The sequence below is a fragment of the Leptodactylus fuscus genome, chromosome 5, assembly GCF_031893055.1.
Source record: "Leptodactylus fuscus isolate aLepFus1 chromosome 5, aLepFus1.hap2, whole genome shotgun sequence".
Taxonomy (NCBI): domain Eukaryota; kingdom Metazoa; phylum Chordata; class Amphibia; order Anura; family Leptodactylidae; genus Leptodactylus; species Leptodactylus fuscus.
The window spans coordinates 35498341-35513308 of NC_134269.1; the positions used below are offsets into that span (position 1 = coordinate 35498341).

The 14968-nt window shown below is 45.5% G+C and overlaps 1 protein-coding gene across 1 annotated transcript in view; it reads right to left on the reverse strand.

The window, feature by feature from the left end:
- GPAT2 (glycerol-3-phosphate acyltransferase 2, mitochondrial) overlaps positions 1 to 14968 on the reverse strand; it is a 45588-nt gene that overhangs the window by 14886 nt on the left and 15734 nt on the right. The window contains exons 8-13 of the mRNA XM_075272809.1: positions 13462 to 13543; positions 12321 to 12533; positions 12138 to 12245; positions 10084 to 10169; positions 7691 to 7791; positions 1789 to 1859 (exon numbers count right to left, since the gene is read on the reverse strand). Of these exons, the coding sequence (XP_075128910.1) occupies positions 1789 to 1859; positions 7691 to 7791; positions 10084 to 10169; positions 12138 to 12245; positions 12321 to 12533; positions 13462 to 13543 (661 nt within the window). The remainder of the gene's footprint in view (positions 1 to 1788; positions 1860 to 7690; positions 7792 to 10083; positions 10170 to 12137; positions 12246 to 12320; positions 12534 to 13461; positions 13544 to 14968) is intronic.

Here is a 14968-nt window from a genome sequence, read left to right on the forward strand (position 1 = left end):
CTTACTGTATATTGTGAAAGGAAGCAAATACTATATGTAAAGTACTCTCTATTGTCATGCTAAATGTATGTGTCACAGAGCCCTGCCTCCACATACAATAACACACACTCTATGTACTTTGCATTAATGAGTTGGACACTTACACCCTATTACATCTGCTTGCTGTTACACTATGTTCATTCATACCACTCGGATGCTACGTATAAATAAACCACATATATCTCGTACATACACACATCTGCATCAGAGGTTCATAACATTCAAGTTATGGATCCAGGTCTCCAGTCATTTTTGGTTTCCTCCTCTATGACGGAACAGAAAACCAGAACTGGAGCAAGCATATATATCTGGATTGTGTATTTATGTCTGTGATCCAGTTTAAAATGCCCCGAAATGGGGCCAAACCATGCAAGGAGTTTATCCCCAATCCTGGCTGTAAACATGGGTGATCTGTGTAACAGTGCAGACTTCCAGAAAAAAGCTTTTTCCATGACACAATAGGGAATATTTCATCCATTTCCCTGATTGTAGAAATTGCACCTGAATTATTAAAGAGATCCTATCATTAAAATTCAATTTTTTTTCTGACTGACACGTAGGAATGGCCTTAAGAAAGGCTATTCTTCTCCTACCTTTAGATGTCTTCTCCAGGCCACTGTTCGGTAGAAATCCTGGTTTTCTTCTGTATGCAAATGAGTTCTCTCGCAGCAATGGCGGATGTCCTCAGCACTCAAACAGCACTGTGGGCGTCCCCAATGCTGCGTGAGAACTCTCCAGCGCCGCTTCCATCTTCGCCTGGAACAGGCTCTCCCTGCGTCTTCTTCCAGCGCTGGGTTCAAACTTCTAGGCATGCGCAGTCAGCTCTGCCGTTCTGCTTCGGGGAGAGCCGACTGCACATGCGCGCGACCATTTTCTTGTGACCGCTTACTGTGTACAGGAAAATTGCTGTGGGCATGCGCAGTCGGCTCTGCCCGAAGCACAACGGCAGAGCTGACTGTGCATGCCTAAATGTTTGAACCCAGTGCTGGAAGAAGACGCAGGAAAGGCCGTTCCAGGTGAAGATGGAGGCAGCGCTGGAGATTTCTCTTGCAGCATTGGGGACGCCCCCAGTGCTGTTTGAGTGCTGAGGACAACCCCCATTGCTGCGAGAGAACTCATTTGCACACAGAAGAAAAAACAGGATTTCTACCGAACGGCGGTGCGGAGAAGACATCTAAAGGTAGGAGAAGCCTTTCTTAAGGTAATTCCTACGTGTTACGGAGAAGAAATTGAATTTTAATGATTGAATCCCTTTAAGAGGTTTGATAGTTTAGATGCACCATGGGAGGTCCCATGCACCAGGGCTTGGTATTTTGACACAACAACAACATATTTAACATTTTAAATTTAATGTCTTTTTTGTAGGATTCATATCTTTAGGTTACATCGAAGACTGACATAGAGTCCATCACTTTCGATAACTGCATATCTACACCCCAGCAGAACCCATCTGACCTCACTATAATGTAACAAGGTCTGACGGATACCACTGGTGTCTGCTGTGCAATTGATCAGAAACTGCAGTAGAATTTCTACTGATGATGTTCACAAATATGAACAGAGTCTTAAAAATGTGCTTAATACCCCATTTCTCTATTGCTGATTGACAATCTGAAGAGCCGGACCCTGTTGTTGCTGGTCTGAAGGATTCTTATATAGATGGCTTTGTTTCCTGCAAATAACTTTTGACATATTACAGTCTAACCTAAATGCTGCACAGAATTCCCGGAGGATGACTGGAGTACTCACAGATCTGTATTTATGGAGAAGAAGTGCGGCAACGATGTGGGAAGACATGACTGCTGTACAAGCCACGGAGGCTGAAAGAAAGCAAGTAAAGGGTTAAATGGACATTCCCAACGAACTGTCACCATCATACTAGAAGGGAGAAAACGTGAAGGAGTCCCCAATCCACGAACATCTTCCATTTGCTAAAAAAAGAGAATTGGCATTTGGTTGGTTGTCGAGAGCCATTGCTGCTTTCCTTTACAGAAGTTTGGTTACATCTCCTTATATAGGTCTATTACCACAGGTGAATCAGGTAGCAAAATATATATACCTGTGACTTATATATAATATATAGCAAAATATATATCCATTACATATTTATGCATGGAACCAGAACAGTAAGTGACTACAAGGAATGTGGCTACAGAATAGTGTATTATTTTTATATTCTTATGAAATTTGCCCTTATGAGAGGGGCTATGTATACTAACTATATCCACAACTATACATGTACGATAAACGTCTCAAGTCATATCATATGTATAGAATATATTATAACATGGAAGTGGCCAGGAAGAATGAAAAAACAAAAAAAAAAAAATCTTGGTATGGCGCTAATCCTCTTGTATTGGAAATAATCGAACAGGTCAAGCAGAAGTATTCCAAAATGATAGGAATCTCAAAATGACAAGAGCGCGTTTTGGAGCAACATGAAAGCCCGCCCTGCGTTTCCATCACTCAGAACAGTGTGGGGTGTAGTGTTTTGGACGCTACAGATTGTTCATTTGTATATTGTGAAATAAAAAAATATGGAACAATGGAGGCTTTAGATTCAGGTGAGCCTCGCCTATCTAACTGCATTGCTGCTTTAAAGAGGACCTTTCATGGTCCGGGGCACAGGCAGTTCTATATACTGCTGGAAAGCTGACAGTGCGCTGAATTCAGCGCGCTGTTGGCTTTCCTGATCTGTGCCCCAGGTAAAGAGCTTTCGGTCCCGATACCGTAGCTCTTTACAGTCAGAATGGCGTTCCTGACAGTCGCGCTGTACAGTGTGGGCGGGGAGGAGCGCCCCCTCCCCTCCTGATAATACTCGTCTATGGACGAGCACTGTGAGCAGAGGGAGGGGGCGTTCCTCCCCGCTCCACAGTACAGTGTGATAGGCGCTGCTGTGGAGAAGGACGTACCTGACTGACTGTCAGAAACACCCTTATGACTGTGAAGAGCTACGGTACTGGGACAAATAGCTTTTTACCCGGGGCACAGATCGGGAAAGCTGACAGTGCACTGAATTCAGCGCGCTGTCGGCTTTCCGGCAGTAAATAGAACTGCCTGTGCCCCAAACCATGAAAGGTCCTCTTTAATACACTGCTCCCAGGTGACACTCCCTTTGATCGAATTTATGGGTCGTTGGAGGTCACGAACAGCACATGGATATCATCCATGTCCTGCACCTGCATTTTTATTATAGACCCGTACATGCGCACCTTCCTAGGTATGTTTAGTATGTAGCCTCCCTTTAAAGGTTAAAAGGATCCTATCATAGGATACCCTTTTTTTCTGACTAACACGTAGGAATAGCCTTAAGAAAGGCTATTCTTCTCCTACCTTTAGATGTCTTCTCTGCACCGCCGTTTGGTAGAAATCCTGATTTTCCTCGGTATGCAAATGAGTTCTCTTGCAGCACTGGGGGCGTCTCCAATGCTGCGAGAGAACTCTCCAGCGCCGCCTCCATCTTCTCCTGGAACGCCTCTCCTTGTGTCTTCTATCGTCCTGGGTTTCAATCTTTTAGGCCTCAGGCAGAGCCGACTGTGTATGCCTGGGCTACAAGAAAATGGCTGCTTACACTAGCTTACTGTGTAAGCGGCCATTTTCTTGTGGCCTGGGCATGCGCAGTCAGCTCTGCCCGGAAGATTGAAACCCAGGATGGAAGACAACGCAGGGAGAGGCGTTCCAGGAGACGATGGAGGAATCGCTGGAGAGTTCTCTCGCAGCATTGGGGACGCCCCCAGTGCTGCGAGAGAACTCATTTGTATACTGAAGAAAACCCGGATTTCAACCGAACGGCGGCGCGGAGAAGACATCTAAAGGTAGGAGAAGAATAGCCTTTCTTAAGGCTATTCCTACGTGATAGAAAAAAGGGGATCCAATAATAGGATCCCTTTAAAGGTGAAGTATATCTGTTTCAGTTCCGACCCCTTGGTCACTACACTGACCCCACAACCATTCTAGTTGACAGACAGCTGTATACCGCTATTCTCACTACAAACCCTCACTTATATTTTTTTTAACAGCATGTACATGGGAAACATTGTAAACTCTTAGTTACATATATATTAGTAGTATCAGGACAAGACATTAAATGAATTCTCCTACAATGAAGAAAGCGACGTGTCCCATACATAAGCTTGTATTACGTAATGGTAAGATAGTAGACAACTACACAAACACTCCAGTCATAATAACATAATCTATTCACTGACCGAGAACCACGAACAAAAGCAGAACTGCCAAATAAACACACGGCTATTAACACTAGTATATAGTATATAATGCCTATAGTATCCTTATGGTATAATAGTAGGCAGGCAAGCGATCTCATTGGCAGGAGGTCATCTCCTCGTGAAAGTGCCATCCTTTGTGATATTGTTCTGCGCTCTTTATTGTTCTGAGCTGCTGTCATCTGATAAAGGATCACTTCAGTTATATACGCAAATCACCAACATATCAAAAGGCTCCCAGACAAAGGGAGAGAGAGGGAGATGGAGCAATTTACATTAATGAAGGGGAAAGAAGTAAGAATAAATCCATCTGCTGCTCGCCTACGACATGATGTGGGGAGGAGCGAACCGTGGGGGGCGAGATGCTGCAGAACCGTCACAGCTCGCAAAGTAAACAAGCCTAAAACTAACACATAGTGATCGGTCCCCTATCAGATTACAGGTTCCCAAATTTACCAGAGGAAGGTGCTGGATTTTTTTTCCTCAAGCTGAATTTTTAGCTAGAGGAAAAAAGAAGCATCCTAAATTATCTTCAGGTAGATTCTGCCTTGCAAAGCCCATTGATATAAATGAGAGACGGAAAGAAAAAAAAAACACTAGATAGATTAGGTTACACAGAGATCTACGGAGAGGGGAGGGGGAGCCCAATGAGTAACAAAAACCACAGAGATAAGCTGCTGCAGGAAACTGTAAGGGCTCGTTCACATGGGATTTGCGGGATACGCGGTTTTCCGCTCCGGATTAGGCCCAAATGAATGGGCCTAATCCAGAGGGTGGTATCGCGTGTCGGACACCACGGCTGAATCAGCCACGGAATCCGCCTGAAGAAAGGGCAGCTCGCTTCTTTTTTCTGTGAGCGGGAACACACTGCTCATGGAAAAAGGAAATGACCGGCTACCATTGATTTCAATGGGAGGCGGCAGGATTTTGACGCGGATTCCGCGTCAAAATCCTGACCATTTTGCCCCGTGTGAAATAGCCCTAAGGCTATATGGCTGACTTCAGACTCGAATTTGCCTGGATTCCATCTCAAAATCAGCTCCAAATCTGCCTCTTCTTCATTTCAATGGAAGGCAACAACTTTTTCCTCCCGCTGATTTTTTTTCAACTAGAAGAAAAAATAATAGTTGTGCTCATTCTTCAGTGAAGTAAATAGGAGGCAAAAAAAATTAGTGCCTGGCCAGTGCGGAATCTGCAAAGTCCGTGGCGGAATTAGATCCAGCTGAAAACTTCTGCTTCAAATTCCTGATGCTGAATTTTTCAGCCAGTAAAAATACAGCCATGTGAACGTACCTGAAGAATTTTTGCAATTTTCAGTAGGACTGAGCAGCGTAAATGTGAATTAGGCTGTAGTGAGATAGATTATTGTTATCTGTTGATAACTCGCTCCTTTCCCTCCTCCCCTCTCCATAAACCTCTATGGCAGTGGTTCTTAACCAGGGTTCGACCGAACCCTAGGCCCTATGCAAGGTTTATTTTGTGTACCAGTAAAAAAACATATACCTATGTCTTGAATTTGGAAGAAAAATCATATTTGATTTATCACTAAAGAAGGGTTCGGTGAATGTGCATATGAAACTGGTGGGTTCGGTACCTCAAACCAGGTTAAGTACCACTGCTCTATGACATGCAGTCTGACCTCAGTGTAGATGGGTCTGGCAGTGAGCTGAGCAGTTTAGCAGGCAGGAAAGGAGCAGATAACAGGAGACAGAAGCATTTTATTTCTAATAAGTTCTATTACAAAGTTTCTTATATTTATATGAACTATTCATTGCCCAAAAATACTTTTGATATGATAGGTACTCTTTAACGTGTAGTCTGTGAGGTCTCCATAAGGGTTCCTGGACTTGGAGGACCGCAGGACTATTTATACATGAATAAAGAAGAATGTAGGAGACACAACAGTATGCTGTCATCTGCCGACATCTACACAATGGGAGGCCAAGGAGGCAGGATTTATCAAGGTACATTTGGTGCAATGAACACGTCAATGCCATCTAGTGTCATTAATACCGCTCACGCTATAAAAAGGACTTGGATACAGTGCTCTTCACCAGGTATGAGTCAGACCTGTCAAAGGCCTTGGTCCAGAACTGGTAGCTAAATAATAAAGCTCTGAAATCTCTCAAAATAAAGTGTCTTTGTATGACTGATCTTTAAACAAATACCAGGATGTTTCCACCTACAGACTAGATAGAGATAGATAGATATATAGATAGATATTGTAGGTAGATACATAGAGCATGCTTACAGGGTAGATAGATAGATAAATAGATAGGAGATAGATAGATAGATAGATAGATAGATAGATAGATAGATAGATAGATTCTATTAGCATTCATGTATACTGTATGTAAGAAAGAGAAGTGACAGCGAGTTAGGGCTAGTTCACACGGGGCTAGTGACTGCGTATTTTGGTCCTGATTTTGGGCAGGAAGCCATGTCAGAATAGGATTAAAATGCGCCTGCTGTAACTTCCAACAGTCGCGGCTCCCCACTCCGGAGTAGGCCCAAATGAATGGGCCTAGTTCGGAGGGTGCTCTCGTGAGGCGGACACCGGGGCTTAATCAGCAGTGGAATCCGCCTGAAGAAAGAGTAGCTCGCTTCTTTTTTACGTGAGCAGGAACATACCGCTAGCGGTCTACATAGACCTCTATTGTGAGGGGGCGAATTTCGAGGTCAAAATCCGCCCCTTCTTGTCCTGTGTGAATGAGCCCTTAAAGTGATGATCCTATCACACACATGTAAGCCATGGCGTACTTAGCGTCTAGGCAGCAGAGCGTCTCTGATGCTGCCGGACCTGTATCACCCTATGGTTGAGTAACATACATTACATCATGGAAGACAGACTTGCACATTCTCAGTCAGCGCCCTCTATTGGTGTGCATACTTGAGGCACTGGCATCCTAATTACATCATGGAAGTCAGATTTGCCTATTCTTCCCATATACATTTTCATGGTAAGTGTAAGGGTGCATTCACACTGAGTAAACGCTAGCTTATTCTGAACGTAAAACACGTTCAGAATAAGCGGCGTCTAAAGCAGCTCCATTCATTTCTATGGGAGCGGGGATACGAGCGCTCCCCATAGAAATGAATGGGCTGCTTCTTTCACTCCGTGCAGTCCCATTGAAGTGAATGGGGAGTGCCGGCGTGTACGCTCCGGCATGAGCAGAGCTTGCCGTATACGCCGGCACTCCCCATTCACTTCAATGGGACTGCACGGAGTGAAAGAAGCAGCCCATTCATTTCTATGGGGAGCGCTCGTATCCCCGCTCCCATAGAAATGAATGGAGCTGCTTTAGACGCCGCTTATTCTGAACGTGTTTTACGTTCAGAATAAGCTAGCGTTTACTCAGTGTGAATTCACCCTAACAATAAAGAGATCAGTGTTATCCATGTATTGTACAAATTGCTCACACTACCTCTCAATGAATGGAGCAGGAATCCATCCACTAGGGCTTGCTCTGAATCATCAGGCGTTCCCTGACCTCTATCCGACGCCATGTCATCAAACATGCTATTCCTGTATAGGAAACAAAGAAAATCAATGTGTGTGGTTACTAAACCAGCCATAAATCTTTAAAGGGTTTCCAGCTCTGAATGCATATTTCATACCAACACCCAGACCCTACACAGATCAGCTGTTCTAGCATCCCCCGAGTGCTGAAAGCTATTGCATTGGATGAGGACCCTATGCAATCTCTCCTATTTAAGGAACAGAAGCTGCTGCCCCTTCCACTGTATAATAGTGGCCATGGGAAAGTGCAGCTCCGTTCCTATTACCTGAATAGCTGCCGATGTCTGGAGGCTGCCAGAACAGCTGATCTGTGTGGAGCTCAGATGTCAGATCCTCACAAACTCAGCGATGTGTAAGTCGCCTCCATTCTCGTGATCTGTGAGGGTCCGAGCAGTTGGGTCACAAATAATCTGCAAATCATCCCCTTATTCTGTCATTCACCTGTACCTCATGGTCCTAACTTTTAACACACAGCCAAGCACTTGGTGCAGTGGTCATATGAAGTACAGAGATCGGGGACAGGGGTGCTTGGGCCCCAGATTGTCAGAAAGAAGTCAGGTAGGTATTACATGCCTTTCCTCTCAGTCATTTACGGCTTAGCTACTACAAGGCTGAGGTAATGATACAATATTTAGTTGTAAGATTTGTAAATGGTTTAAGAAATAGAGACCACGGCCCACACACATCTTCTCTTCCTATTTATCACATAAATAATATTCATTATTTCAGAGAGTGTGTGTGAAGTGTAGTCCCAGGTGGGGATAGACACACTCCTGGATGGGATAGAATTACATCTTCTCCTTCTAACTGATGAAATACTATTCCTTTTTATCTTAATAATGCTTTCAATGTGCCACGTTCATATAATCCATATAGTATGTGGAAGAAAGAAATCACAGGTATTAGTTTACAGACGTGGCCACCAGGCTGTGCGGGGAACTGCAGTCAGCCCCAATCTCCCACTAACCGGGGTAACTGGGGGCCACTCAGTGGCGTAACTACCAGGGTAGCAGCTGCCATAGGGCCCAGGACATTAGGGGGCACAGCGACAGCTGCTACTGCTGCGTTTTTGTTTTTTTTGTTTTTTTTTAAACAGGCCATTACCCGGCTGGAGTTACTCCGGCTGGTAACGAGCCCTATTTACTTACCGATCCTGGCAGGAGCCAGGATCAGTGATGCCACGGGCCCCACAAACACTATTATTATACTCGGGAGTCTTTTCAGACCCCCCAGTATAATGATTGGCGGCCTGGGAGAGATAAGGGAACATAAAAAACACTGTTTCTTACCTCTCTGGGTTCCAGACAGACTTCATGCCTACTTCAGTGACGTCTCTGATGTCACATGACCAGGGCCTGTGTCCCGGGTCATGTTACGTACCGGACGTCATTGAAGATGGCCAACACCACTGAGGAGTGCAGTGGAGCCAGGGATAGGCAAGTATCAGTGTTTTTTATGTTGCCACTATGGGGCATAATAGTGTGTGCAGTGGCCACTATGGGGCATAACAGTGTGTACAGGGGTCACTATGGGGGATAATACTGTGTGCAGGGATCACTATGGGGCATAATACTGTGTGCAGGGGCCACTATGGGGAATAATACTGTGTGCAGGGGCCACTATAGGGTATAATACTGTGTGCAGGGGCCACTATGGGGGATAATACTGTGTGCAGGGGCCACTATGGGGAATAATACTGTGTGCAGGGGCCACTATAGGGTATAATACTGTGTGCAGGGGCCACTATGGGGGATAATACTGTGTGCAGGGGCCACTATGGGGATAATACTGTGTGCAGGGGCCACTATGGGACATAATACTGTGTCTAGGGGCCACTATGGGGCATAGTACTGTGTACAGGGGCCACTGTGGGTATAATAGTGTGTGTAGGGGCCACTTTGGGGCATAATACTGTGTGCAGGGGCCACTATGGGGGATAATACTGTGTGCAGGGGCCACTATGGGGATAATACTGTGTGCAGGGGCCACTATGGGACATAATACTGTGTCTAGGGGCCACTATGGGGCATAGTACTGTGTACAGGGGCCACTGTGGGTATAATAGTGTGTGTAGGGGCCACTTTGGGGCATAATAGTGCACACAGGAATATGGGGGGGGGGGTCGGTCCTTTGTTTCCAGGATGAATATAGATCCCAGTGGTCAGACTCCCTCCATCAAAAGGTGTTGGCATGTCCTAGCCGTAAGCCATCATTTTTTCTGTATTTCCAGCTCTAACATTGGACTGCCCAGGTAACTGCTCCCAGTCGACAACAGTATAGTAATTTCATTTTTATTACCTTGTACCCAAAATTCGAGGAAGGAAAGTGTCCTGCAAGCACGGGACAGGTGCTGAATGTTTCCAAGTATAGTTGTTTATGTACTCCTGTAAGAGAAAATGGAAAACTAATGCCATAAAATGTGATATTAGACCCATGACCGTTACTGAGCATCTACTAAACAGTGTAGCTGATGGGTATGGCCATGCTGTTCTTTATCCGGCTCATTCTGTCTTGGTTCTGAAGCTGAAGAAACACCTTCTGGGTATAAGCAGTGGTAGGTTTACATAGACATATGTTTTACACCTGCTGAGTAAGCAATTCACTCTAACAATACATAGCAAGTGACCATACTTACTGACCTCAGCTCCTACATTAGGATAGTCCATAAATATCTGATCAGTGGGGGGCTGTCTGCTGTATGGGGCAAACTCCACCTAAGGAGAGGCTATAACTTTAGGCAACTCCTTTAAAAACCAATATAAGGGATCACAATAAAAAAGGAGTGTCTTAAATCTAGCACAAAACATAAATAGAACTCCATTTCCTTTCGGTCTCTTCTATGTCTGTTTCAGTAGCATTTAAAGGGATGGGAGCGTAGCCTGCTCTGAGTCACAACAGAGGACTCTTGTATATGAGATAAACCTTCAGACTCCTACAGGGTTGCCTGATGTTCACATATGTAAGTGGAGCTTCTAACAATTCCTTGAGAGATATCGGACATTTCATATATCTATTAACCCCTCCAATACAGGGATCCTATCATTGGATACCCTTTTTTTCTTGATAACACATAGGAATAGCCTTAAGAAAGGCTATGCTTCTCCTACCTTTAGATGTATTCTCCGAGCCGCCGTTCAGTAGAAATCTGGGTATTTTTCGGTATGCAAATGAGTTCTCTCACAGCACTGGGGGCGTCCCCAATGCTTCGAGAGAACTCTCCAGCGGCAACTCCATCTTCTTCTGGAATACCCTCTGTGTCTTCTTCCGTCCTGGGTTTTCTAGGCCTCGAGCAGAGCCAACTGTGCATGCCTGGGCCACAAAAAAATGGCCACTTACACCAGCTTACTGTTTAAGCGGCCACAAGAAAAAATTTTCTTGTGGCCCGGGCATGCGCAGTTGGCTCTGCCCAAGGCCTAGAAAATTGAAAACCCAGGACAGAAAAAGACGCAAGGAGAGGGAATTCCAGAAGAAGATGGAGATGTCGCTGGAGAGTTCTCTCGAAGCATTGGGGACGCCCCCAGTACTGCAAAAGAACTCATTCGCATACAGAAGAAAACCGGGATTTCTACCGAACAGCGGCGCGGAGAAGACATCTAAAGGTAGGAGAAGAATAGCCTTTCTTAAGGCTATTCCTACGTGTTAGTCAGAAAAAAAGGGTATCCAATGATAGGATTCATTTAACCTTACAGCTGGCACCCGCTCAGTTCCTGATCAGGTGTCATCCTCAGGGCATGAATACTTGTCCAAAATGCAGCAAGTACCTAATGCTTAGGATTAACATTAATGTCCTCCGTCCCCAAGAGGTTAAGTATTTGGTAAAAAGAAGTTAGGACCTATCCACTGTAGGTGATAACTTCTAGAACAGTGGGGATCTGATCACTAGGGTTCCCACTGGTAATGAGGATCGGGATCCAATCTCATCCCCGCCGACAGAACATGATCAGCAGACTGTAATGGCCATGGTGATCACACATGCATGCTGCCATTCCATTCAACTCTGCTGGAAATAGTCAACTGCTACACTAGGCTCCTTTTTGGCAGTCCTATAGAGTTGAATGGAGAAGCATGGCACATGCACAACTACCAATCCATTCAGCTACTGCTATCTACTTTCTAAAATGTGCGGGTCTCAGTTGCTGAATTCCAACAGAGTCAAGCAGTAAGTTACAAAACAGTGACAACATTGTGACCGTCAGATAAACAGAGCTCAAACAATGTACAAGTGTACAGAATATGTTCATTCCTTTCTCAGAAATCGTTCATAATTCACGAGTTTCTTCACATGGTGTCACTAGATACGGCTCTGTGAGTCAAACGTGAATAATACATATACGAATGAAAAAAAGACCAACCTGTAGCGAGAAGGGCTGAGCAAAATCCACACGTATACAACCGAGAGAACTGGGCCAGGGACAGAAGGCAGACGTGAGGCATCGCCACGCTTCCCAAAAAGATGTCAGCTGACAGAACAAGGCAGATGTTAGATGAGGAAGGGAGGAGACAACCGGGAACATCAGGTATTGCTACATACTAACCTTTCTACCGGTGCCGGCAGGTTCTACACACGTGTCATAGGCTATACCCACAGGCGCAATAAGTATGTCCGAAACAACTCCAGACTGAACGGCTGACAGCATCTGGCAGACCCATTCATGAGCAACGACCGACACTTTGTGACAACTAGGATAGGAGGTGGACTCCAAAAACACCAGTAAATATTGGCCTTCTGTGAGCAGCGTTTCAATATACTGTTAGGAGTTAAAGGAGTAAATAATGTCAGACTTCAAATTAATGGAAGGAAAATGCTGAAAAGTTAGTAAAGAGAACCTTTCACCCCCTCCAACAAGTCCAGCTCTTTACATGAATTCATAGATTCCTGCACAGTTGGAATATTTTCTCTAGCCCCCACCATTCCAGAACAATCAATGCTGTTATCCTTGGTAACTGATATACCATTTAGGCTCTGCACAGTCAGGAGGGCGGAGTCAGGCAGGAGCAGACAAGGGGGTGTGATTCTGAGCGCTGATACTGGCTGCCTCTGATTGGAGCTCTGAGTCACACCCCTCTACCTGACACTACAAAGCTTTAATAACATATCATGCACCAAAACTAACTGTGCTTGTGAATCAGGAATGGTGGGGGCTAGAGAAAAAGTTTCAAGTGTGATGGAATGAGTGGTGTGGCGACTACTAACAGACACTAAGAACTTGAATTGGTGGAGGTGGTGAAAGGTCCCCTCTAAATGAGCAGGAGTCTGGTCACACAGGAGAATGGGGGAGTTTTGTCCCCCCGGTCTGTGTGGAGTGGTCTCATCTCAATGGAAGTGCTGTAGATAGCCGAGCGCTATAGTTCATCTATCTCCAGTACCCCTATTGAAATTAATGGAGCAGTGCGCTCACTGACCAACCACCCTTCCAATCAGAATGGGGGATAAAACGTCCCCATTCTCCTAATCAGTGGTGGTACGAGTTGCTGGAGTCCCACCGATCTGCAAGTTATACCCTATAGTGTGGACAGGGCATAACGTATCCAGATGGGAAGACTCCTTTAAGTCTGTTGCTGTCTGTAATGACTAAACATATATCATAGAGCAATTCCTAAAGAACATCTACACAGAGGTATACATCAGGACCAGAATGACAGAAGCACAGCACTATGGAAGGTTTCATCCCTTACCGTAGAAAAAACAGCTTCACCGAGGGGCTTTGGTGATCCATCTGGTGGAATAAAGACAACTCCCAATTTCTGTAGGAACCACCTATAAGCAAGTCCATGACATCACTAGGTCAGAGATGGAAGCAAAATAAAGTTTAAAGGAAGTCTACCACCACCAAATCTCTTCTAAACCTCTCATAGGCTATTGAAAAGCCAGTTCGTGACATACAGAACATATCTTTTTTGTGTGAGAATGCAATACTGGAGCCAAGAAATGTAACTTTAGTCCATGGTGAACCCATGTCTACTATAGCACTGTAGAGAGATGGACACAGTAACGGTGCCCAGAAGAGGTGGGTTAAGGAGGGTATAAGTCAGGGGTGGGCAATTAATTTTGCCATGGGGCCACATAAGAAATTGTAACGGTTCTAGAGGGCCATGTGCGCCGTGGCAAATTTAGCTCCACCCACTTCTCCGCCCATTCTCAATCATTTTTCCATGTGCCCCACAAAGTAAAATCCTGCTACAGTCACCCTAACATTATACACCCCCCCACACACACACACATTATAACGTTTCCCTCCAAATGTCCCACAGTATTAAGTCCCTCTCCTGGTGCCCCAATATAAACCAGCAGAAATTAGAGGGGACATTAAACTGGGGCAGCTGGAGGGGGACATTAAACTGGGGGCAACTACAGGCAGACATGTCCCCCTCCAGCTACCCCCCACGGTTTAATATCCTCCTCCAGCTGCCCCAGTTTAATGTCGCCCTCCATCTGCCCCCTAGTTTAATGTCCCCCCACATGTGCATTAAGTTTAACTGCCCCCCTACATCTGCCCCTAGTTCCCCCCTCTTGCTCACACATGCTGTCTCTTCTCTCTTTATCATCCAGGAGCCTCCATTGCCGGCAGCTTGCAGAAAGCACACAGTCCTGTGTGGCTCCGCCCACTAATGGATCATAGCCTATCCTGGTGATAGGTTGTGATGACATCATCACAGGTCCTTCAAAAACCTTCCACTAGCTATGCGGGCCAGACAGAAGCAGTCAGAGGGCCGGATGTGGCCCGCGGGCCGCACATCGCCCAGGTCTGGTATAAGTGTTTCTTACTTTATCTCATCTCTCCTGGGCCTCCACTTATTATACTCTGTGGGTCAAAATTATTTTCTTGGGATTCACCTGAAGTGGGTCAAGGCTTCTAGAGCATATTATATTGGGGGAGGGGCGCTTAGGAGCATATTATACTGTGTGGGGCCACTGCGGAACACCATGGCCTCTGTAGACAGCTGATCAGCAAGGGTACCAGGTGCTGGAACCCCAGTGACGTCTCAGACAGTTTCCAGTATCGTTTCCATGCAGGTCGCTGCCCTGCTTATTCACCATATTCTTAATAACCGTAAATGTGGGTACTAAAGTTGTATCCCAATGAGCGCTGTATACACAGCTATGGCGCCGCCATGATGGGGCCGCCCTCTGACCCGGCGGTCACGTGATCCGCCGGTGTCAGCATCTTACAAGAGCTGCTGG